This window comes from Meleagris gallopavo, chromosome 6 (assembly GCF_905368555.1).
Source record: "Meleagris gallopavo chromosome 6, MGAL_WU_HG_1.1, whole genome shotgun sequence".
Classification (NCBI taxonomy): domain Eukaryota; kingdom Metazoa; phylum Chordata; class Aves; order Galliformes; family Phasianidae; genus Meleagris; species Meleagris gallopavo.
Genome location: NC_139409.1, coordinates 27,769,343 through 27,794,601, shown reverse-complemented (window position 1 = coordinate 27,794,601; position 25,259 = coordinate 27,769,343). Strand labels below are relative to the sequence as shown.

Sequence of the window (25,259 nt, the reverse complement as noted above, 5' to 3'; positions counted from 1 at the left end):
CTTCAAGGGAGAACCAGTGCACAGAGCAGAGAGGGAAAGTAATATGTCATGTGAATCTTCATGCTAAGCAGACTCCTTGTGTGTTTATATATCAGCTCAAGCTTTTTTTCAGGACGTGTGACTTAGTAAGTGCATATGCATTACATCAGTTAGCAAATTCTGCTCATCGCTGCCTGCTTTGTTTCGGTAAGACAGGGCATAATCTTCATCATCTGGAGTGAGAGTTAGGAACAGTGAGAATCAAGGCAAGTGAATACACAGAGGCTAGTCAGTGACAAGGGCATCTGCCTTCACGTCTTAACATCAGGAGTTGGGGGGGTGAAGCGGAAGGCATTTAGAAAGAAGGAAGCATTTCAGACAAGTACTTTGGTCCTGTCTAGAGTCAGCTATGCTTTGTCCAAGTGATGATTTGTACCGGATATAATATTACCTTCTCTACATTTTTCTTCATATTGATTTAAAGTAAATGAGGAGCTGAACATCATTTTTGGCATCTCAACATTATTGCCTTTCAGGTTCCTAAACTACTTTTGTAGAAATATTGAATGCTTTGAGTGAGGAGGGGTAGAGATATCCCAGGATATCGTATTCAAAACGATTCACAAGGTTTTGGGTCTGAGAGGAGGATTTCTGTGTAATAACCAGTTGAAAATGAGATAGATAAATTTGATGGTCAATATTAGCACAAGCTGTAGAGAAATAGCTAATCCAGAACAGCCTTTTAGGTCTCTGAAGTTCATTTTCCTTAGGAAAAAAAATGGGTACAAAGGCAGTAGCACTTTCTACCACTTCTTTATTTTCACATAGGCATTGCTGAGTGTTGCAAAACAACTTATTGTTTATATCCTGTGTGAGTGCTGCATGGGATCATTATTTGTAAACAGGTTTTCAGAACTGGATTTGAGTCAATGACTTTGTGTACTTTTACCAGGTTTAAAAACTGGATATGGCTCCCCTAAACATCTTATGTGTGGAAAGGATATTTCAAAACATCTAAGTATGCTTAGAAAGATGGCAATCTAAATACTGATAAGTGATTTTGTCATTGGGTAACCTGATGTAAGTTTTGCAAAAATAAATGTCTGTTTTTAACAGCTTTCTTAGTGATAAATTGTTATATTGGTTGTGCAGTGATGCTTCTGTAATTTCAGAAATTGTTCATACTTTGGAAATGTAATTCTGGGTGCTCAGGTGAGATGTCTATGAGTAAGGATGTCTTCATCTGATTAAATCATTCAGTTATAAATTGAATAGCTCATACCCACTTTGCAATTTGTCATGTAGCTGATTTATACACACTAAAACTCATATTTCCTGATATTGAAACATCTGAATTGCAGTGTAGCTCAATGGATCTGAGTATCTCTTGACAGCTCCCATGAGAAGTTGACTCACCTTCATGAAGGCCTATAAAGTTTAAGAACTCTATATATTATTGTTTCATGTTGTTTTGATCCTTTTCTTCTTGATTTAGACCCTAGCACTTTTCTTCCTCAGCCTTTTGCTGAAAATGAGTCTGAGGACAGTTCACAGTTTGTTTTTTTTCTTATCATTCTTTCAATTACCACAGCTTTTGAGACAAATTATACTTGTGGGTTTTTTGTTTGTTTGTTTGTTTTTGCATAAGCATACTCTAAGAAATTTCAGAATTCAGGTATTCTTCAGTGGTCGATTAAAGTTTAGCCTTTTCCAAGTAGTATTATAAAAATGCATGCATTTATTTATTACCTTTGAAAATTTAGTAAGGTCGAATATTAGTGCCCTGACAGTTTCCTTTTCTGAGAGCAAACGAAGAATTTAGGCAGGAGTAAACAGACAGAAATAGGCTTCAATTATCTCAGTTCAAGTTAAAGAAAAATAAGTGAAATCAAATCAGAATTAGTTCTTATCTGATTAAAAGGCCATCCACACAAGTAATCCTGTTTGCCTTGCATGTTATTATACATGTGAATTAGTGCTCATTAATATGTTGAAGGATAGTGGGTAATCTGGATTTCTTATCTGATCAACATTGATGCAATCCAAAAAGGAAAGACCAGTGATTATTTTTACGTTCGCAGCTTTGCCATAACTACTCATTTTGCCAACAAAACGGAAGGCTGAATTGTGTGAGAGTTAACTGCAAAACAAGTTTTATCCTTTGATGGGCTTGAAGGGCTTATGTCGTGGAAGTGAATGAAGAGAGAAGGGGCTGGTATTGAGACTTTCTATAGAGACTAGGTCAACTTGAAAGAGGTGAAATCTGTGGAACCGGAAGTAGAAGCCACCATTAAAAAAACTGGTTTACGTATATATTTTTATTGATGTGGCTTAAAAGCTAAGGGAACTAAAATGAGAACATCCTGTTATAATTTCTTGACTATGACATATTCTTCTTTAGCTTTGGGTCTGGATAAGCAGCTGAGTGCCAGAACATCAAATAAGCAAAAGATTTAAATCCCAAAATAGAATAGTTAGATGAGGTATAAACAGTGATGTCTTTTATGATGATGGTAGACCAAAGTCTGCTTTGGAAATAAGGTAAAAAAATAAGTTGAAGAAGGGAAATCTCTACAGGAGTGATATGCTGAGATACTCTGGTGAGTTAGGTAAAACAAATTATAAGCTTCCTCCACCCCTCTATTCTTTTTCTTTCTGTTCGGCATTTTAAGGCATGAGAAGATACAGATTTCCTGCTTTTAAAAAGAAAGTGAAAATATATGGGAATAGGAAGGCACTAAATTGTGTTTAGATAAAGCTTAGTGTTCAGCTAAATGCACAGATGCATAAACACTTTTTATGCCTAAACCACTGTTTATACAGCAATGAGGATTTTCCATCAGTTTCTTCAATTAAACAGTAGCTGTCTCTTTGCTTTTTAATGGAAACAAGGCAGTACTGCATAAAAACATCACATACATCAAAATGTTATTTTATCTTTTATGTGAGCGTAGCATAGTCATAATTCTAATAGACCAACATTTTAAAGTCTTTCCTTTTGAATTCTGCCTCAGATTTGTGAATTGATTCCAATTTTGTTTAAGAAAGCTAGCATTTTGGATGATGGCAATATGCAGTTTTTGTTTTTGTTTAGAAAGTTGGAGAAAGCTTGTTTATGACCAGGAACATCTGCCAAGTGCTGTGACACCACCATAAATTAACTATTTACTCAGATATCCGTGTTTACATCTGCAGAAGAAACTGTTGCTCCATGTCTCAGTGCCCCAAAGACCTATAAATTCCCTGGAAAACACTGCAACAGTGTAAAAAAAAAACAACAGTGCAGTTACTCACCAACTACCATTTTTATAGGACTGTGCTGTAGTAGAGCATGCTCAATCTGGCATCTAAATTAAATGAAAGCCTCTGGTGACATTTATTCTACTTACAGGAGTCACTAGGGACCACAGAAAGGAAAGGAGATGCAAGGCACCCTAGTTGGCTGTCGTAAGCAATCAGGCAGCAAGCAGACAAGTCCTAAAAGTGCTTTGTTACTGACTAGCTTCCACCAGAATAGCAGGTAGTAGAGGAAATGAGGTTATTCATCACTTAACTTTCCAACCTCTTCATGACACTGGGTCACACTATGGACAATTGAGACTGGAAGTTCAGTTTTTGTTTTATATCAATAGAAATTTTAAGCTGATCACAAGGATGGCTGTGCTATCCCTCAGTCATAGGCTTCCTCTTTGTCTCAAAATCCTGTGCAGGAATGTGAGAGGCCCATATTCTGGAGGCTATCAATGGATAAAAAGTCTGGAAAATCTCCTTTCTTAGCACTAAGCTATGCAATTTTAAAGTAAGATACCTTAGATAAAAATAATATAATGACCAATTATCTTATTTAATTGAGCGGAAACTCAGTGACTGAGTAGTTTAAAATTAGATGGAATGAAGTTTTATGTTGAGTAGAATAACACCCCAGAACTCATGCTGAACTGCTATAACTCATTTTGTTGGAAAGCTGCAGGCCTTTATTCCACTTCTTAATATATCCTTTGAATTTGTGCCATTTCAGAGCTGCTTCATACTCTTTTTCCAAGCTGCCAAAACAGAATTCAGGAGGCTTTTTTTTGAGGTTCAGAGGAGGGTTTTTTTTTTACCTTTCCTTCCTCACCCCATTAGCAGTGGCAAATGCAACACATGCTGTTGTATAAAGCCCAGGCTTCTAGTTGCTGCTAACTGGGATATCTGCTTGAATGTCAAAATCCCAGAATGTGGGGACTGATATAGCTTGTTTTACTGAAGAATTAAATAACCTTTGTATTTCATTTTACAAGTTAAAGGGCTGGGGAAGAAGTTACACTTACTCAGCCAGTATCTTGAATTATAATGAATGTTTCTTAACTTACACCAATAGAGATAGGTATTTAAAATGAACTTTGTTTAAAAGAGTAAAACAAACACTGTCTAGGATTGTAAAACTTATATAGGATTTACTATGCTTTGACATGCACTGTCAGACTATTTCACTAGCACATTACCAAAAGAGCCTTTCCTCTCCAGCTTAGATGCAGTAAGTTGTATGAGATGAATGATGAAAGAGTCAGGACATACTATTTAACATTTGTGTGCCAAATGGCCTTTCTTATTTTGGAAAATAATAGTTTCTACTTTTGTGTTAGTATAATGACCACAGAAAGACTTTCCATTATTGAAAAGGAGTTGGAATTGAAGCTGGGGACAAAATGACCTTTTGATTTGATTAACACACTGTGAACTTGTGGTCTTATAATTGGGCTTTAAAGGATCTCTCCTCTCCTCTCCTCTCCTCTCCTCTCCTCTCCTCTCCTCTCCTCTCCTCTCCTCTCCTCTCCTCTCCTCTCCTCTCCTCTCCTCTCCTCTCCTCTCCTCTCCTCTCCTCTCCTCCCCTCTCCTCTCCTCTCCTCTCCTCTCCTCTCCTCTCCTCTCCTCTCCTCTCCTCTCCTCTCCTCTCCTCCCCTTTGATCCCCTCCCCTCCGCTGGCTAGGAAAACTTGTAAGACAAAAACAGCTGATAATCAGGACTTTAAAAATAATCATTGGAAGGTTTTCTGCCTAACACTAATAGATAATAATATGTGAGAAATGAAAAATGTCATAGTTGGCCTAAAAGTCAGTAGTATAATTTTTTATTTTTTTTTTTTTTTTTAACCCTTATTATTTTAGTTTCCCCTGAAAGACAGGTAATTCCATTTAATTGCATATGGGAAAATACTTTCCACTGTTTTTCCATTTTTATAGTTAGTGTTATACTTCAGAACAATGTTGTAAAGTAAGCTATGAATGAAATAGTAAAATACACCCATAACAGTACCCTTAGTTGGTATAAGAGTGTATGTGTTTTTCTCTCCTTAAAAATGTCTGGATATCTACTAAGGTATGTTATAGGCACATCTGAGACTGTTGACTTCATTTTAATGCTTTCTGAGGGATTTACGAAATGTGTCACTAAAACATATATGGGCATATGCATTTACATAGAAATCTCTGATGTTTCTTAAATAACCAGGCAGGGGTTACATTTGTTCCTCATACTGGATGCTCTTATGCTACATAAACTGAGCCATGTCCACCAGCAACATCCAGTAACTCAGAGAATCACTGCATGCAATTCTTTGTGAGGACTAGGACATTTACCCAGACTGAGATGGATGGTGATTTGTGATCCTGCGGTTCTGTGAAATGTTGTAGATACTGCAGTGTCTGGTTAAGTGTGTTCTGGAAGGACAGAGTTTTAAAAGGGAAAAAAACACTTGAGGCAGAAAAAAAGGAGAAAAATCGTGCTAACATAGGATTAAGTAGAAATATTGGATATTAGATTTGCTCCAGACACTGTTTCTTTCTGTCACATGCTCAACATATATAAATTTTTCACTACATCATTAAGGAGTCCTTGAGAAATCTGTTCCATGATGAATGGAAAAAAAGTACAGCCAGTGTCACACACATGGAAGGACTGCACTGAAAAATACCACTGTGAAATGGCCTCCTTTTTCATATAGCAGTAAAATAACTCTTGGAAAGAGTTAAAGTAGAATTGTTGTTATCCATTTATAGTTTCCTAGAATCATAGAATCATTAAGGTTGGAAAAGACCTCTAAGATGATCTAGTACAACTGTCTGCCTACCACCAATATCACTCAAAATGTTTTCCTTTGTGTAACTGCATCCTGAATATCTACTTTGAAATGGGTAGGTGAAGCAATACAGAGCCTTAAAGAAACTCCAACTGTATTAAAATTCTCTACATTTTCCTACTTTTATTACTAAATGTAGGTAACTAAAAGCCTGGATTCTTTGGCTTATGTGCAAGATTTTATATTTTTGTTGCTATTCTGGAACTTATACATTCACAATAAAATTTTCAAAAAGCAAACTTATGTCAATACAATTTTGACTTTAAGTTCTGCATATGTATTTTAAGAAAATCTATACGTAGGAGCCTAAGAAAATAACTTTATATAATCAACTTAAGTCTTCTCGTGATTATATACAAAGCAAACTGGGACATATAATGGGATCAAAATCAGCTCTGACATCACGGAGATAGAGAACCAGTTCCACTGAAATTCTTGATCTTGCACCAGCCTTTATCCCACTGTAACCTGAGGAGGAACTTGTCCTATACTTACAAGTTGTTCTAGATTACACACTCAGTTCTGTATCATTTGTTCCAGTAGATACATGTTGCATCACAGTGTGGTCTATTACAAAACTACCAGTATTACTATAGATACTAATTTGCAAGAAGTGGAGGTAATGATATTATTTCTATATAACAACTATATATTATCTATATCTATATGCTAAGGAGGAAAGAGCATCAGACTTTATGCTCAGTGAAGTCTGGAAATTACAGCTTGATTTCAGCAAAGTTTGGATAAGGTGACTGTAGTCACTACATGTAGAAAAGTCTCTTTGCCTATGGATAAAACACAGTGATTTTTAATTGGATGATACTTGGAAATTCATAGTGAAGATCTATTGTAGTGGTATCTGAAAAGTGAATAACTGAAATCTTTATAAGGAATAACTAAGTTTACACCATCTCAGTGAAAGTGTTACTCACAGATGTCAAAAATAGTATCTTGAATGTCCAAATTTCTAAGCAACAGAATCAATAGCAAGAGCCAACTGCCATTTGGGAAGCAGACATCCTGGTCTTGCAGTGGAATTTCCTGCTTTAAATGCAAAAGACTACAAGGTGAATTTGAAAAAATGTAAAACTAATGACCATTTATATAAAGAAATTAATTTAGAAAACAGATTTCTAAAATGCATTGCTCAACGTATGTTTCCTTTCCAAATATACTTTGGATTTTTAATAGTAAGAGTGTCTGCCTATCTTTGTAGAGAATAAGTACAATATAACTATTTGCGTGATATTTCAATTCCAAACAATACATGCAGGACATATACTGGTATAATTTCCATGTATATGTCTTAATGGCTGGTCACTGCAACATGTTTTTCCATTCACTAGCCTTACCTCCACTATTGCTGCTGTCAGTGTCTTCAAGCTGAATATTTTTTTTTTCTCACAATGAAATTCATACATTGTGGGACAACTCAAACTATATTTTAACGAAGAGATATGTTATACACATACTTGTAAGAAAGCAACTCCGCAAAAAGCAAACCAGTTGTATTATCTTGTTATCTATTATTATTATTATATATATATGTTATATATTATATATTATGTATTATATTATTATCTGATTATATTCTTTATTGTTTAAGTATTTTAATGGTTTTTGTTTTGTTTTGTTTTTCCAGACAGAAATGACAGATGTTTCTTTGTTAAACATGAATCCTAGAATATTGTTAGCTCCTCCACCATTTTTAGGGGCATGGAGCTTTCCCTGCTTTGTAAAGTTAAAATGAAAACTATAACTCAGTGTTTTTGGGAGATAAGATCTGCTGAGAGGTGATTATCTGAATAAGATCTTCGTGTTATATATTCTTTTGTCTTAGGCAAGCACTTCCTCCACTTTGTAGCGCTTTAGATATTTCATGTATTTCATGTATTTCAATTGCAGGAAAAAATCTGTTTTCCTAAGAATTTTTATACAATAAAGTAGGGCCCAGAGGAGTATTATAATGCTTACTTTACAAGAGATACAGCTGTTTGTCAAGGGAAAGGCTTTGATCAGGCCAGTGCTGATGACTGAGGTATGCATCATGTTTGGGGTGGGCTTAATCTCCCTTCACTTGTATTCTGCCTCCTTTGAGTAGTAAAGAACATCAGTGGGAGATATCTAGGAAGTGAGACACATGAGAAGGAAGATTATATGAGCTCCTATGTCAACTATAATTTTCTCCATTAGATGTCTGTCTTAAAGAAAGCTGTGTGGAAGATTTCCTGTTTTATTTTTATAAATCAATTCTTACTCAAGAAGTCTCACTGCTAATCTGTGAGTAGATGATGGTGACATCTCCCACCTTCATTAATGAAACTCTTCTACATGAAAGCTAATTAAGGAAATGATTCTGTAAATAGATAAACAATCTCCATGTGTATGCAGTGCTGAAAGTAAGAGATGTGTCTCTGAAACTCTGAATGGGACTTGAAGTCCCACTAGTTAAAATCCAGTTTAAATGCATACTGAAAGCTTTCTGAAAGGGAAATATTGTGATGAATTTCTAAACAGGTTTTTAGGTTTTGTTGTTTCTTAAAGGATCTTTTAAGTCTTCCATACTAACATAAGCTGTAGTTATACAGCTTATATTGTTTTCCATATGAAGATCTACAATGGCTTCCATTTTTGCAAAGTTTTAATAATAAATGACTTGTGATAGTGATATAGATCAGATGACCTGGCAGACGCACATGCTTTCCAGCATAGGTGTCTTCAAAAGTTACACCATTAGCTATCACAGTATTATGAATCTTTGTTTCCAATACTGTAGTATAAGTCCTGGACTTGTAGTTTCAGGAGGCGGAAATAACAAAATGAAATGAAATGAAAAAAATAAAATAAAATAAAATAAAATAAAGTAAAATGGCAGCACCAATAGGTAATGGTTTAGGATGGTATATAGTGTGTTTCAGAATATTCATAGGTCTTGCTGCACCACTTGTTTTTTTTCTGGGGAGTGGATATAAGGCTGTTTTAAATTGAAAGTCGTTACATATTGGGTTAGAATGCATTTACTCAATAAGCAAACAAAAATGTGCTTTCATTAGAATGAAAAGATTTCATGTCATTTTGACATCAGACTTGTGCTACTGGGCCATTTGTACAGGCAGTATTGTGAATTATGGAACTGAAGATGCTATTTGTTCCAATTTTCAGAGGTGATTCTTTAGACACATTTAGTGAATTGTAGCCACAGATTGACCAACTGACAATGTTTAGTGATTTGGAATTGCATTTTTAACTGAACAAAAATTTCAAGAGATGCTGGAAAGCAATGAGCAATGTTTTAAGCGCTGAGTAAATTTAGATATGACGTCTAAGGAACTTTGAGTTGAAAATTAAGAAAAATACATGTAATGGAAAAACTGCTTAGCATTCTCTATGGAATGTAAGAAAATGTTTGAAATTGACCATTTCTGGGTAAATCTTGTTCTCACATGTAGCTGCGGGCAAAAGAATAGGAACCATATGGAGGACTTTATGCCAACTCTTACTTGTATCTGTGTGAACTATTTCATTTTGCCAGAAAATACAGTTAACTCTAAAGTATCAGAAACAATCAGGTCAGGCAATTCAGCTATATACCAGCATATATTTATACCCATTAAAAACATATATATATTCTCCCTGTTTCTTAACATCCCTTTGCAAATGTAGCAGTACAAAATTTCTTCTTCATCAGTGTATCTCAGATAAGTGATATTTTTCTAGATTATGGCCCAGATAGTAAAGCAGTTTTTCCTGAGTTCATACTGCAAATACCTTGAAGGTTATGAAAAAAGGCTTTGGCATTGAGTCACATACCGTTGTTGTATCTTATTGATGGGATCTCAAAAACATTTGTTTACGTTAGTGATTTAAACAAATGCAGAGGACTTAAGTTTCAAATAAATGCTTTTAGGAGTATTGATCTTCTCGGAAGTGAGTTTTTCACATTGATTTGTTGTATAGATTATTTCATTTTAAATTAAAATATCACCTAGTACTTGTTTGTGGCAAATGCTTGAATATCATTTTTAGGAAGGTATGCAATAAAGAACATTTAATTTATCCATCTTCTCTATACGTTTATAGTGACATAAATTTAGAAATAGTTTATTCATGATAGGGATGTTCTGTGAAAAATGTTGGAAAATGTGAGAAAAAGTTGAGAAACTGGTTACTGAATGACAATTCTAGAGATGAAATTCTGATGGTCTGTGTCACAAATTATTAATGTTTGTTGTCACTACTCTTTTTCTGAAAATTCTTATCTGAGATCCTACATTGCAGATATTGACAGAAAGTTAATTTCTGTATAACGACAGAAGGTTTCTGAACTATTATAAGAAAGAATAGCAGACACATTTTATATCTGATTCTGAGAATACTCAGCAGCAGATCTCTGTATTACTGATGTTTTATTGATTGGTATTTTTTTCCTATTCTGTGAGCAGGCCTGTTTTTTTTGTTGTTGTTGTTTTGTTTTGTTTTCCTAAGCATGTATCAAAAGCAAAATTGCCAAAATGATCTATTCCACACTCAGATGCTGTGTTTGCTTGGTATGCTTTATCTCTCAGTGATGTACAACAAAGGAAACAAGAACTCGGACAATACAGATGTTGGAATTAACACCAATCATTTCTTAAGAGTACACAGTAAGATTAACTTTGGAGGATGGAGACTAGCACAATTAGTAATTTATTTTTTTAATAATTTTTGAACTAATATTAAGCTTAATAAAAATCTAAGCTTCTGAAATTCTTTTGTCTTTTATACAGTCACTTTAAACTTCTAATGCCTTTTTAGATGGTACTTTCTGCATCAGCTATCAACAAGCTTTTTAATTACCAGGAGACATTAAAGAGATGTTGGAAAATAGTGAGAACAATTATGAGAAAGTGGTATGACCTGCCCTCCTTGAAGCAGCATTTAACTGCCTACATTATGTGACATCCAAAGAACAAAGGTTTGCAAAAAGAGACTGATAAGGTACTAATACCTGCATGTTAGCTGTGTCTTCTGAGAGATTGCCAGAATTCTTCTGGGAGAAGGCATAAGACAGACAACATAGATTGATATATTTTTCATCATGTGGTTTTTACCATCTGCATTTATTTTATGCGTTCCTTTTGAGAGGCAAAGACTGTAACTTAGATCCCTGTAGGCTTTGTTCTTAGACTCTACACCTACCATTTGGCTTAAGATTTAGCCAGTAGAAGAAAACTAAGATTTTTGGGACATTTTTCTTTGCTTTAGTTGCAACAGCTGCAAAACAGATGTAAGCTGACATTAGTTCTGCCAAAAATCTCTTCCAAGTCTCCCACCCATTTTCCACCAAAGAAACTAGTCAGGTGATGCGAGCAGAGACCCAAATGTCAGGAAGAAATGGGAGCTCCCAGTCCTGGTTCAACAGAGACTGTTAAAAAGATGCAATCAAAAAAACTCTATTTAGGGTCTGAAAGGTAGAACAACAACTTCAGTGATAACATTTCTAAAAATTAGTGTTCCTTGTAGCATGATGTCAGTGGAAAATAAAATGAACTACAGTGGCACTATAGCAAAGAAAATCAAATGATGGAAGAGTTCAAAACTGACATTCACCTAACTGACACCCACCTAAGTCTCTTTTTAGATAATTTTTTTAGTAATCTCTAATGCATTAAACAAAATACCATTGTTTTACTAGCCAGAACTTTGCTAAAAGAGATCGTCAAAGATGACAGTGCTACTATTGCATGGACCTCAGTACTGAGAAAGAGGAAATGATCTTTGTTTCAGGTTTCTGCGTACCTCTCCAACTTTGAATATAACGTGTTTATTTTAGAGTATCTTGACTATTGCAAGTTTCTCTAGAAAGTATAGATTTCTTACAAAAGTGTGATTCAGTAAAGATATTGTCAAGAATGTAGTTGACAAGACTCGTGGGTTCTAAATGTGAGCTGAATTATAAAAATATTCTAAATATTCTTCGCATTTGTGGTATATCAAAGAGGGTAAATATGAACACTGAACAACAGAAAAAATATATTAGCTCATGACTGAGCATTTCCATGTATTTTATGATGTCTCAGTGTGACAGCAATGAGCTTGAAGAGCTAAACTTGTAGTTCTGTCTCCTGAAGACAATTATCTGGGCACCCGAAGCTATGAAGGCTGTTAGTAGCTGTATGGCCTTGACACTGAGTTTTTCTGTCAGAGTTTAAAGATACTACAGACCAACACACTAGAAATAATACAGATATGAAAACTCTGTTTACAGGAAAGTTAAGCGGGAATATTCTCTAGTCAAAACACAAATATGTTGTTTAACCTGTCTTTCCCATGAAGAATAAGGAACTCTGGGTTGCCATGGCCTACTAGACAGGTGTGTGTGACAAAATGAGAAATCATTTAGGGATTTGTGTACAGAAGAAATTTCCAGCACATAGGCTAGGGTCTGCCTGGCAAGAAGCATAGCAAATGCATTCAGTGGCATGCATCAAAAAGAAAAAAAGTGACTGAAACTTTGCCACTGTGCCAGTCTACTGATGAAATCACACTGCTGACAGAACTGCAGCTGCCAAGAATTTTTAACCTGGCATTTACTTAAAGGTAGCATCCAGCAATGGCAGGAATGTCTGAATAATCAGATGTCCATGCATGCTTATATTCACACAGGGTCTGTGTGGGCTGTTGTTGCTAGCAGTGCTGAATTCTCTGTGCTGGCAAACATGAAGGATGAATGCTACTGTTGCAGTTACATTTCCTTACATCAGTATCCCAGGAACCTGAAATTTAGATTCTGATGCCGTTTATAAATTGAGAACACAGAACTATGAGTGTGATCTTTGGGTATTAGCCCAAAGGATGACTTGGCTTAAAAGGGTATTACTGGCTAAATATTAATTCTGGTTTTGTCTCAGAACCCTTCACTGGCAGAAAAAGTGTTTCAGTCACTTACAGAAATTACGATCCTCCTGAAAGATGCTTGAATGAGTACTTGCCTTCAACTATTAACCACAGCAGAAGTTAATAGCCACTTAAAAACAAGTTCTGTTGCTTTTCGTGGCTTTTGTCTTTATTTGCAATAATGAAATTTCAATGTTGACATTGTCATCTGTAGATGTATTGCTTTTATTTAAGGTCACAACCTTTAACATGGAAAATAGTAATCCATGAATCTTTGTTACAATTACTGACATGGGAATACTGCTTGGCTCGGGGCCTTACATGGGCACAGGTTTACCCAGGATGTTAAGAGGATTTTAGCAATGACTTCCATGAAATATATTCCTATGTCATTCTGTAGGTAAGCAACATGCACATCTACCTGCTTTCAAACATATGAAACTGTTGGTATAAGGAACAGCAAGTCAGAATGCTAAATAAAATAATTCAGAGGTCTCTTTTCAGTGGAAAGTTAAAATAGGAGCATAAGTATCTAAGGTCAGGTCATCTATATAGTATTTGGACCTACATAGGCTCATGATGAGGTGGCAGAAGAGGAAATTTTGGGGAATTAAACCTATGTGCATATTGTTACAAGTGAAAAATCAAGTTACAATGACAGTATAACTAATTGGTATAAAGGAAAAATTATGATCTTGATTTGAGGTGGTTTTGATCTGTCAAGTTTTCTGTGCCAAGTCTGGATAATAGACCTTGGTTCCACGCTGTATCCAATGGGTGTGCCTTATAGTGCAGTCTTTCCTAGAGAAGCCCAGCTGCTGCTAGAACTGAGCAGCTCCCATACCCACTCAGCCACTTTGGTATTTGTCCTCAGTACACACAACAACAGTACACCACATGTTTGAAACAAAGTTCTGTGTCATGTCAGCACAAGTTAAGAGGTTCAGTGATTTGAAGCTATCAGCTTTAAAATATAAATTAATAACTCTAGCATTGAGTCAAATATCAACAACTTCCTTGACTGAAAAAAAATCCAATTCTCTTCTACACAGTAAAGTAACTGATAAAAAGTAAAACCTTTACAAAATACCTTTGTACCTTTACAAAATGTAGATAGTTGCCTATAGTATTGAAATCGGGCTCAGTGGCCAGTTGGACTATCTCAGGCATGTTTTGATTCAGTTGATACAGAGTTCCAGGGAGTGATTTCTTATGGGCCTTTTCATTTGGATGTTGATACAGGTTTCTATTTAAATAAGCAGCTGAAGTGTGAATTTATCTGTGACATTTTTAAGATGGTTCATGAAGCCAGAATTTGACTAATGATACTCCTACTATTCTCTTTCTAATTTTGGATTTATATGTGTTGTATCATTCCCAAACATACAAATGTCTGGTCCTCCTCTGTTTTTTTCTCCCTTTCCTTTCCTTTCCTTTCCTTTCCTTTCCTTTCCTTTCCTTTCCTTTCCTTTCCTTTCCTTTCCTTTCCTTTCCTTTCCTTTCCTTTCCTTTCCTTTCCTTTCCTTTCCTTTCCTTTCCTTTCCTTTCCTTTCCTTTCCTTTCCTTTCCTTTCCTTCCCTTCCCTTTCCCTTCCCTTCCCTTCCCTTCCCTTCCCTTCCCTTCCCTTCCCTTCCCTTCCCTTCCCTTCCCTTCCCTTCCCTTCCCTTCCCTTCCCTTCCCTTCCCTCCCTTCCCTTCCTTCCCTTCCCTTCCCTTCCCTTCCCTTCCCTTCTTCCCCTTCCCTTCCCTTCCCTTCCTTCCCTTCCCTTCCCTTCCCTTCCCTTCCCTTCCCTTCCCTTCCCTTCCCTTCCCTTCCCTTCCCTTCCCTTCCCTTCCCTTCCCTTCCCTTCCCTTCCCTTCCCTTCCCTTCCCTTCCCTTCCCTTCCCTTCCCTTCCCTTCCCTTCCCTTCCCTTCCCCTTCCCTTCCCTTCCCTTCCCTTCCCTTCCCTTCCCTTCCCTTCCCTTCCCTTCCCCTTCCGTCTGTTTCTCCTCCCACGATTTGATCTTTTTTTATTTAAACATTCCTTACTGATAGCCATAGAATTGCTATCACTGAGCCTAGTAGCTTGGCTCAGGACTGAATGTACCTCCTTCTGAGGAACCTGGAGAGTGGTTATCAAACTTTGAGAAAAGCTCCTCTGTCACTAAAAGTACTCCTTAGGTGATCAGCTGTAGCAGTAAGAAATTTCCTATACTGATACCAGCTATGTCATAGCCTTCTTACCTACACATTGGCTTGAGTAGGAGAGGGTTCCCATTATCACATGGGACATGCTTGCTGTTTTCTTTCTGATGTTTGTTGAATTTCTTATGAATTGTCTGTCTCTTTTCGCTGAAAACATAAACCTTACAGTGTATTCTTTAAAATACTTGAGCTCGAGTGAAATAATAGGAGAGAACAGTTCTTGAAGTATTACTCATTAAAACAATAATCAAAAGATATACATCCTGCAATGTATAAAGTTTGGATGCACTGAGAGTTGCCAAAAATGTAAAGAGTTGAAACTCTGCAGAAATTCTACAGAGGACCATTACGGAAATGAAACACTGCAAGGTTTTAGAGCTAATGTTTGACATGCATGAATGGAAGTAGCAGCTCATATCTGCCACAGTTTCTGCTGTTTTCCTGATTTACAGGGAAGGATCCATGGGTATGAAGACAAGTGTATGTTTCTGAAAGAAGAAAGTTTGAAGAATTTAACTTATGCAGAAGGCAGTGTTGTTAAATTTGAGGTTGTATCCTATTTAGCTGTACAATTCCAACACTTCAATGTGTCTTTTTTTCTTTTTTTTTTTTTTTTCCCAGATTCCCAAGAAGGAAACTACAAGTCAGAGGTCAACAGTAAACCCAGGAAGGAAAGGACAGCTTTCACCAAGGAGCAAATCAGAGAGCTGGAAGCAGAATTTGCTCATCATAACTATTTGACCAGGCTGAGGCGATACGAGATAGCAGTAAACCTTGACCTCACTGAAAGACAGGTACTGATGCAAAACAATGAACTTCAAATGCTTGCTTATTATTTGTTATGTTTAGTGGTTAGTACTTCTTCAAAGCAGAGCTCTTGCTTACATTATTTACAAATATATAAGTATATCAAATTTAATGTTTGTATCAAAGAGATACACATCTATTATCTGTTATGCAAGTAATCTTTATTTTTACATGTGCCACCTACAAATTAGATTCATCTTGGAGACAGAGATGGGAAATGAAGACAAAAGTAATATGTATATTAAAGTGGTGCATATCTTTTCTAATCTGTCCACACCAATGTGGCTGAGAGTGGTAGGACTCAAGTACTGTCTGCACAAGCAGTCAGTTTGCCTGCATGCAACAAATATGAGCATCTTGTTTTAGTCAATTAAATGTATGCAGTTGCTATTTGTCCAGAATTTCTGAACATCCTGTTTCCAGATGGCAGCAAGAATGAGAACACTAGCAAAACTGGAATACAGGCATTTTTAGCAACTTTATCTTACCCAGTGCTGTGAAAGCGGAGGAGATGATGGAATTTCTTATCACTGTTATTGGTTTCCTGCTCACCAAGCTCTGGTCCGGGAAACACTTCTGCATATGCTCAAGTTTCATTATGCATGTTGTCACATAGATTTCTAATGGAAATATTGGTGTTAAATATATACAGAAGTGTTCCAGGATCTCATCTCAACACACTAAATGGGTGGTCAGGTTATCTTTCAAATAGTAATTACACTAACATATGCATTTTAAAGATGTGTTTTATTAAAGGCATTTAGAATAATGGACCTAAGAACATCAAATCTGATGAAATGTTATTTACTGTTTTATCATTGAAGTTGAAAGCATTTTGCACACCCATAAGTAGTCAGTCTTTCTTCAGGAATGACTGAGAGATTGCTTTAGTTACAGTCGGTAAGATGATGATGTGTTCACAAGACAGCATTAAAATAACACTGAGTAGAGATAACTATCTATATGTGTGTGTAGAGTCACCAGATCACCCTACTGTTACACTAATAACATTTGAAAAATATTTGGAGAAATATTATATGTGCACATATTTTCACTGAACAGGTTTGATGATAAGGATAATACCACAAACACTATATATGACAAATTATCAAATCAGTTGCTTTGAGCTTCATTAACATCTTCTATAACTAGATATCTCAGTTAGAATCTGTCTTTTGCTATACGTGAACACTCATTCACTCACACATGTGAATGAAATATCATTTTCTTTGAAGGTTTCTAGAGAACTTTTTTTTCTTCCAGCTTGACAAACAAAAACCAATGTTTTTTTGTTTAAACTGAAGATGGTACTGGGTTCCACTGGGCCATTTTCCTTTATTGAAATATGTCAGTTTATAAAGCATACAATTTTGTATCAAACAATTGATAACTTTCTGCCCTTTTCATTCATACTCATGTAAGCCTACACAATTAGATTATCTTCCACACCTCATTTTGACAGCTAAAAGGAGGAATTAATTCTTGTCTCAGTAACAAGGTTAAAGTTTGTGTAAAACTGAGCAGCAACAGCAAAATTTTTTAACTATTTGCTTTGCAACTTTATGGGAAGTAATCTGCTGACTTTGGAAAACATATTCCCATTTTCAACAGTAATTAATTTGACCTGGAATTTAACTATTGTCCCTGATAAAATTTTTATTCTTTCCTTTAAAGATTGAATTGATTAGGAAGTAGATAGATTAAAAGGATTTAAGATACTGTAAGAATAAATATTGAATAGTGTCTGTGAAGGAGAAAAGGCATCCTATATAAGACTAGTGCTGAAAAATCATTTAAGTTACAGGTATATTTGTTTTCTGGTTGTCACATAATGTCAGTTCTGTTCATTGTCCTAGTAACTGTGATAATTTCTATAGAATTATAATTAGCCTACCTAATTATCTAAAATAATTCTTCTGTGCTTCCTCAGATTGTCAGAGTGACAACTGAGCTGCTACAGACACTTCCCTTCCTTCCTTCCGTCCTGTTTCCTTGCTTTCCTTCCCATCTTCCTTTTTAAATCCACTCTTACTTAGAAAATAAAAAATATTCATCTTCATAGAATCCAGTTCAATATCTTGTTGAAATAAAGTAGTATGAGAGAAAAAAAAAAGGCATAGCGTAAAATCTATATTGTCAATACAAAAGAAAAGGAAAATTGAAAGGAGAATCTAAGCATAGTTTTTGGATTCTGGATCATACTGAGCCAGGTAATGGTGTCATTTCTAATGTTATCAGTTAGAAGTGTCTTTTTTTGAAATCAGATATTTTGCTTTGATGCAAAAATAGTCAAGGACCTGGGCATGGGTTTCCATGGTGTATGGCAGTCTTCAGAAGCTGAAAGCAGTAGATCAGAAGGCTTGAATCTTCTTACATTCTTATTATACAGCAGTGCTTCAGTGATTTAAAAAATGTCCAGAAAAAACTCTCGCACAAATCTGTTATGAGACTAATTGTTCTTTCTTTTTCAGTGAATAAACTGAACTCATATTCAGGACCTGTGTTTTCATCATTAGCGGAATGAATGATTATTCATGAGTGGGATAATTGCACATATTTGTTTACATGCTGCTGTTATTCCTTTTTTTAACTAGCTGTTCCAGCTGAGGAGGTCAGATTTGATACTTATTTTAAACATATACAAGAAAACATTCCTTTCTCTAAAAATCATTGTTACTAAATAAGAACACAGTGGTGGGGTTCTCCAGATCACTCTCTCCAGTGATGCAGCCTTTTTACAGAATTGCTATTTCTGAAGTAGTTTCCATATCCTGTATTACCACAAAGGCTACAGTGTAAAAAAATGGTACCTGGTTGGCAGTAATTCTTTTGTTTGAAATCTTCAACCACGCAAGTAGTCATAACCTCTGTTTCATCACAGACTGTATAACTGTGTAACTATATATGATGCAAGCTCCTGAAACACTGAATTTGCCCAAAGAAAATTGAAATTTGCTTCAGCTGATGACAAAAAACAGCAGTGGATATCATATGTATCCCTACAGAAACAAGATTTCATACCTAATTATTTAGCATATTTGTTTTCAGAATTCTTTCTTTCTTCTTCTATATTTTCTCTTCCTTCCCTTCCTTCCTCCTCTTTCTTCCTCCCCTGCTTTCTCTTTCTCTTTTTTGCTTGTTTTCTTCTCTCTTTCTCACTTTTTCTCTCTCTTTCTTGCTTTCTTCCCTTTCTCTCATTTTTTTTCTTTCCTTCTTTCTTTCATGACATTAGATTATTCAGAGGGAAGAAGAGCAAAAAATAATTTGAGAAAAATATTGTTGAGTTACACCTTTCAGTTATTTCCCAAGATGTGAGATAAATCATAGAGTCTATTATCTCAAGAAATCTTTATCTTCCTCTTGACTATGGTGGTAATTTCAACCATACGTTGCAGCTTAAAAGAGGCACTGACCAACTAACAATTCATAATTACCTTTCTGGCATTTAATCAAGCTGTAGAAAAAACATGTGTCTGATCATATTAAATGATATATAAGGGTATTAAAATTTTCTATAGTCATCGAAGTAAGTCTCCATTTGACTTTTGAAAAAATTTACAAAATCAGTTCAAACATAAATGACCCATGGAAGGCCGTCTCACAAAATAATAATGAAAAAACCCACACAGCATATGGATCAGGAGAAGGAACTGAGTTACAAGACAGGAGAAAGAAATGAAATAAGTACCTCAAATGCCTAGATATTAAGAATGCACTTTTAGAGCATTGTAAGCACATCTGGTGGTAGGATGGCTCTATTATTGTATTGTAAGGATTCCAGAAATATAGGTACATATAATTCCTGCTCCATGTCCTATGGAGTGCACTCACAATCCCTGCTCAGTCAGCAGTTAATAATTTTCAGCTGGCAGGCCTCTATTATATTTTGAAGAACCAGTTAGACTAAAAAATATCTTCACTCCCTAGATATTTGTAACCTTGACAAGCGCATTCTTGGCTTTTTTGTACATCCAGATAAACTTGGAGAAGGTTCCGTTCAGGCTTTTTAATATCTCACTGTGGGATGAGGAGAGGAAGCAGCTGCAGTGGGGTATCAGAGGCGTGGTAAAATGGACATTTTTATGGAATTGATCTTGCCAAATATAGAAAGAGTAGGAGATCTTTCCACCTCACAAGATCTTTTTGCATGGAGCTAATCAAAAGAGCAATGTTACAGTTCTGCAGGCTAGATAAGGTTACCGGAATAAACAGTCAAAATACGTAATGCTTCTGTTTGCCAACATAAACAGAAAATCCCACCTAGTCAGATCAAATTCTGCTGATGGCAACAAGAAGGTTTATTTCTCCTTAGCTTTAATTTCCAATATCCACCCAGAAGCCACCAGTCATTTATAAAATGCCTGAAACCTTTGATTGTGTGTTGACAAGGGATGCATTTTGTTCAAAATGAAGAATATTTTTGCGTTTGTTTTTGGCTTTCATATATGTGTAGTTCCAACTTGGACAGAGTGACAAAGAACTTTTTTAATTCTCCTTTCTATCAGAAAAAGAAGGAGGCAACATCATAAATTAAATACTTTTAGGCAATGTTGATATAGTACCTTGGGCACTGAGGCCATAACCCACACTGGAACATTAAATTGTTTCGGTTATAAAAATATTAAAGAAGTTTTCCACGAGCAAGGTTTCTCCCATACAAATGATACCTCAGCCCTGGATCACAAGTGACTTGATTAAAATCCCTTTCAGCATCAGTGTGCTCAGGGGAATTTAATCACAGAATTTTTTAGGTACTGAACTTGACTGATAAGGTTACAGCCAATGCAAAGAGAAGAACTCCACCTGAGAGTTCATAAATTGATAATACATGGTTGACCATATCTATCTGATTGATTGTGCTGTCACGTCTTCTCTGAAAGGCAGCTGCTCATTCCAAGCTTCCATGTGCTAAACACTCTCTATGCACAATATAATAATGAGCCTGCATGGCTTAAAATCCTTTGGATTTTTTGTTTTATTTGAAGTAACATCGTTAATAAAATAAAACTCTATAATACTTTTATGTCTTGAGCAATATAAATACAAGCAGTAAGAGTCACTGTGCTAACTCAGTTCATTTTCTTAGGAAAGAATGCTGCTAGCAAACTTAATTATAACTAGTGCATAAGTTTGGTTTGCAAGAGAAAGAATGTACATGGCAAAACTTCAAATAGTATATTTACTTTTGCAATATTGACTGAATTCAAACAAGCAATTCCATGAGCAAAGATCCAAGTGCTTCTGTCTGTTACTTGCGATGGACTTTACACCTGCAGAGAAACCCCATAGAGTTCTGGGTGGGGAGAAATGTATGATTGTGATAAACAACATAAAACACTGTATGTAATAATAGATAGAAATATTAGCACCTCATATGCAAAGCCTGTGAGGCTCTGCTATTCCCTACATCTACCCTTTCCTAAACACAAATCTAATGAAGATGTGGCTTGTTTTGTAACCCCTTCAAGGAGATAAGAACTTTTTAAGTTTCTGACTTATGGTTACATGAAGAAAGTAAATAAATTAGTTAGAATAAATGGTATTGGAAAAATACAAATGAATCATTTTTACTCTTTTTAAATGTAGAATCTCTTTCTGGTTTCACTAGCTCTTTCTCAGGGAGGCCCTGATGAACATAGCTGCAGCTTCTTGAGGCTTACTAAATTTAAAACCAGATGTTAATTTTGAGCCAGTTTGCCATGAAAAGGCTTAAGATTGGCTTATTTTGGAAAGCAACTGTAGAACTGCTTTAAACAAATACAAGTGATGGTGCTTCTTTCCTGTACAAGGGTAATGACTTCTATAGCCAAAGTAGGGCTATCATGGGCCAATAGGTTACTTTGTGTTGTGTAAGCTTCTTGACATTTAACTTCCCTCATTATTAAGTAGGAGCAGAGAAGAACCATACTCAACCAAAAGCCAGTCTTGATGACCCACTACTTTTTAACTTTCATGCTCAGTTGACTCATGCAAACTGAGTGCAGAATTGTGCAAGTTATTTCTTTTTTTTTTTTTTTAAAGAAGTAGAGTGCTCTACATGTAATTAATGTAAGTAGGTGTTTATGTAAAGAAGAAGCAGTTTGTCTCAAGTAGATGTTCCTCACAAGTTAGTTCTCCACCTTGTGTTTCTTTTGTAAGTTTCCTTTATATATGCAAAGGAATTTATTAAAGGCAGATCCCCCAAAAGATATGTTATAGGAGCGTAAGGTAGATGGGAATTCTAGGAGTAACCTCCCAAGCTGCGTGTCTTTGCCTTTGGATATAGAAGAGAGACTAACTTTGTCAAAAATACACTCTTAGCAAGTCAGGAGGAGGAAACAACCTGAAATGCATTGTGTCCTATTCTGTTTAAAGTGCGTTAGTCCTGAAACCTATTGCAGAAAGGCTTTGAGTAGAGTGGGTTAACTGATTCACTGTGATCGTGAAAGTAATTTCAAAGAGCACTGGTGGAGAAGCTGGAACTTCTTTGGAGGGAGCAGAGGGAGGTAATTGACTGCTGTCAAAGATTTCTGAAAGTAGAACAAAATACTTCTATCACCGCTCTCTTCTGAAATATAATGTCTATTCCATCCTTGTTGAAATGTGGGAGGTAAAAAGCAGAAAGTATCACCTAAGCAGTAACCAAACCTCAACTGACTTTTATGTAATGAAAATCCAGAACTCCCTCCTACACCTTCCTGGGTGCCAAAAGTTACAGCTGTCCTTTGTGCACCTGCCAAACTCCCCTTTTTCTCAACAGCTGCTGCAAAGTACTTGTGAGTATTTGGTGTAAAGCTCTGTAATGTAACACTGAGTAGATTATGTTATATCATTGAGAAGGTGACTAAAGCAATTTTAATCAGAAGGTTTTGGTACCACTTATTAATTTAGAAAAGTTAAATTTCTCCGACTGATATGTCGGATGATACAATTTTATAATAACTAAGAAGACATTTAATATCCAGACATATTTATTTAAATTGGTTTTAAGCTTAAAATATATTTTAAAATTGTGAGTTTTTTTTTTTAAATTGAAAACGTGAATTCTATCCAATTATATAAGGAAGAAAATTAAGTTCAATTGAATAAAACTACTCGTATATCAAACTGATTAAAATCTCATCTTTATTTATTTCTGAAAATATTTTAAATTGATAATTTCAATTGTAAAAGTAATTTTAAGTTAATGGTTTTGATTCTTGCAACGTAATCTAGTGGAAGATCAGAATGGCAGAAGGTTGAACTAATCATCTTTGAGGATCTGATCCAGCTCAAACCATTCTATGATTCTCTGATGCTGAGCTTATTTTTTTTCATAGACGAGATGAGGAAAAGAAAAATGCCTGTTTTTTCCATTCCTGTTTGCTTTTATAAGTGTTTTGAGTAAGTTGTTAACAAAAATTCTATCTCTATGTATGTGAAGAAGGTAAGTTTCAGCTGCAGAACATCAGTGATTTCTGTAAAGTCCAGCTGTTTGACTTTCTTTAAAATTTGGCAAGATAAATCTACTATCTAAAAATAACAGGAACATTTTCAAAGCCAAAGAAAATCAAGAAGTAAACCTTCTTTTCCTTTCTAATTTAGAAAAACTCAGGATTATTTTTTGTTGTCCATATTTTTACTTGCATTAGAAGAAATTCAATTGATAGGCTTAAAAAAATAACAATACAGGAAAAAGGACAGTGGCTGACCTGGGAGAGAATGTTTAAAAGGCTTAGTGATTTGTTCTTCCTGACACATTGTTTAGGCAAAGAATTTGGGATACTGACTTCTAAGGCTCATACTTAAAAATATGCATCTCTTATAACAAAATAACAGCTTGAAGTGGCACAGCCCTCCTGTTTCCAGTACTTAAGGTTTGTGAGGTATCAGTGCCTTACATTTTAATCTTGTATGGGACTCATGCCAGTAAAATCTGGAATAGAAAACTTAATTTTAGATAAGATTTCAGAAAAGAGCTTTTTGCCAGAGAAATATCTATTTTCTTGATAGAAGAAGTCTCACTATTGTACTTGCTTATTTTGAATTCAGTCACACTTAATTTTTCAGACAAGAATGTCTTTATTAAGGAATAATCATTAATTGTTGAAAATACCTATTAATCTTTTCTCTGTATCTGCAGAATGCTAAAATCCTTTGTCAAAAGGAAATATCTATAGAGCATGGTGTAAGTTAACTATTCTTAACTTTCATGTGACTGAAGGGCTCCACTGAAGAAGGATTGTTAAATTAGAAGTTTAGGTGATGTGCTCTCTTGGAACCAAAATTATGTGTTAATGTCCAGAAAATGAAGTTGTACTGAAACTATATGTAAAAGACAGAACAGTGTGGTTCCTCAGCTTACTAAGGACTTTTATATCTAAGTATATAGTGTTAACTGTAGTAGTGTAGACTAACCATATCAGCTCCCTTGTTTTGAATCTTGTTCTGTGATTCTTCCAGAGTACTCCTTAAAATAAATTGGTCACAGCAAAAACATTTCTCTGGTATATCAGGAGACCCACAATGTGATATCATTTACTCAAATCTTAAGTAACAGCCTAATCATCAGATGTAGAGATGCAGATGCTAAACAACTTGTTGACTAAGGGAAAAGAGGATGTGCTTTCGTGCTAGTAAGCAGATGTGCTCAATAGACTGGCTCATAAGTGCTGATGTAGAAACAGCTGTTAATGCTACCATCATTTTTAATATAATTCATTTCCCTCCACTTCCTTTGTTTTCCAGATATACGTATGCTTGCTGTATATAGTTACTCTGTGCTAGTTAGAGGGAGGAGAAGAGGAAGTGCATTTTAATAAATAATACGCAATCAGACCCTGATTCTGGGAGGTGGTGAGCACATTCAGCTCCTGCTGAAGCTAACTAAAGCAGTGCAAAAGGACTCCTACGTTGTCAAGTTTGTCATAGCTTTAGCTTAAGTTGTAAATGGAACAAACTAGTTCTTCCACTGGGAAAAAAATTGCGAGGTTTTCAAATTCATGTCTTTAGGCCATCTTTTTTTCTCTTTCTAAAGTTTCTTTAATTTTTTTTCATTCATATTCTCCTCTCTTCCCTCCCCTCCCACATTATTTCTCATGTCGCGCTGTCTGAGGTGTGTTTCAAAGTTTCAAATAATCTGTGCAACTGGAGGGCAGTTTTCCATGAATTGAAACAAATGATACTCTGAAGCACTTCACATAGTTTGCTTCACCTCCTTCCTGTTACAAAAATATGGATGGATCACATATCAGAAACTACTACACCTGCCATAACTGACTTTTTCAGCTCCAAAGGAAGTTCAGAATTCCTATATCTGAATTTGATCTTCAGAGGA

At 35.6% G+C, this 25,259-nt stretch overlaps 1 protein-coding gene across 1 annotated transcript in view; it reads left to right on the top strand.

Moving 5' to 3' along the window:
* MEOX2 (mesenchyme homeobox 2) overlaps positions 1-25,259 on the top strand; it is a 53,312-nt gene that overhangs the window by 23,491 nt on the left and 4,562 nt on the right. The window contains exon 2 of the mRNA XM_003207111.5: positions 15,779-15,951. Coding sequence (XP_003207159.1) covers positions 15,779-15,951 — 173 coding nt within the window. The remainder of the gene's footprint in view (positions 1-15,778; positions 15,952-25,259) is intronic.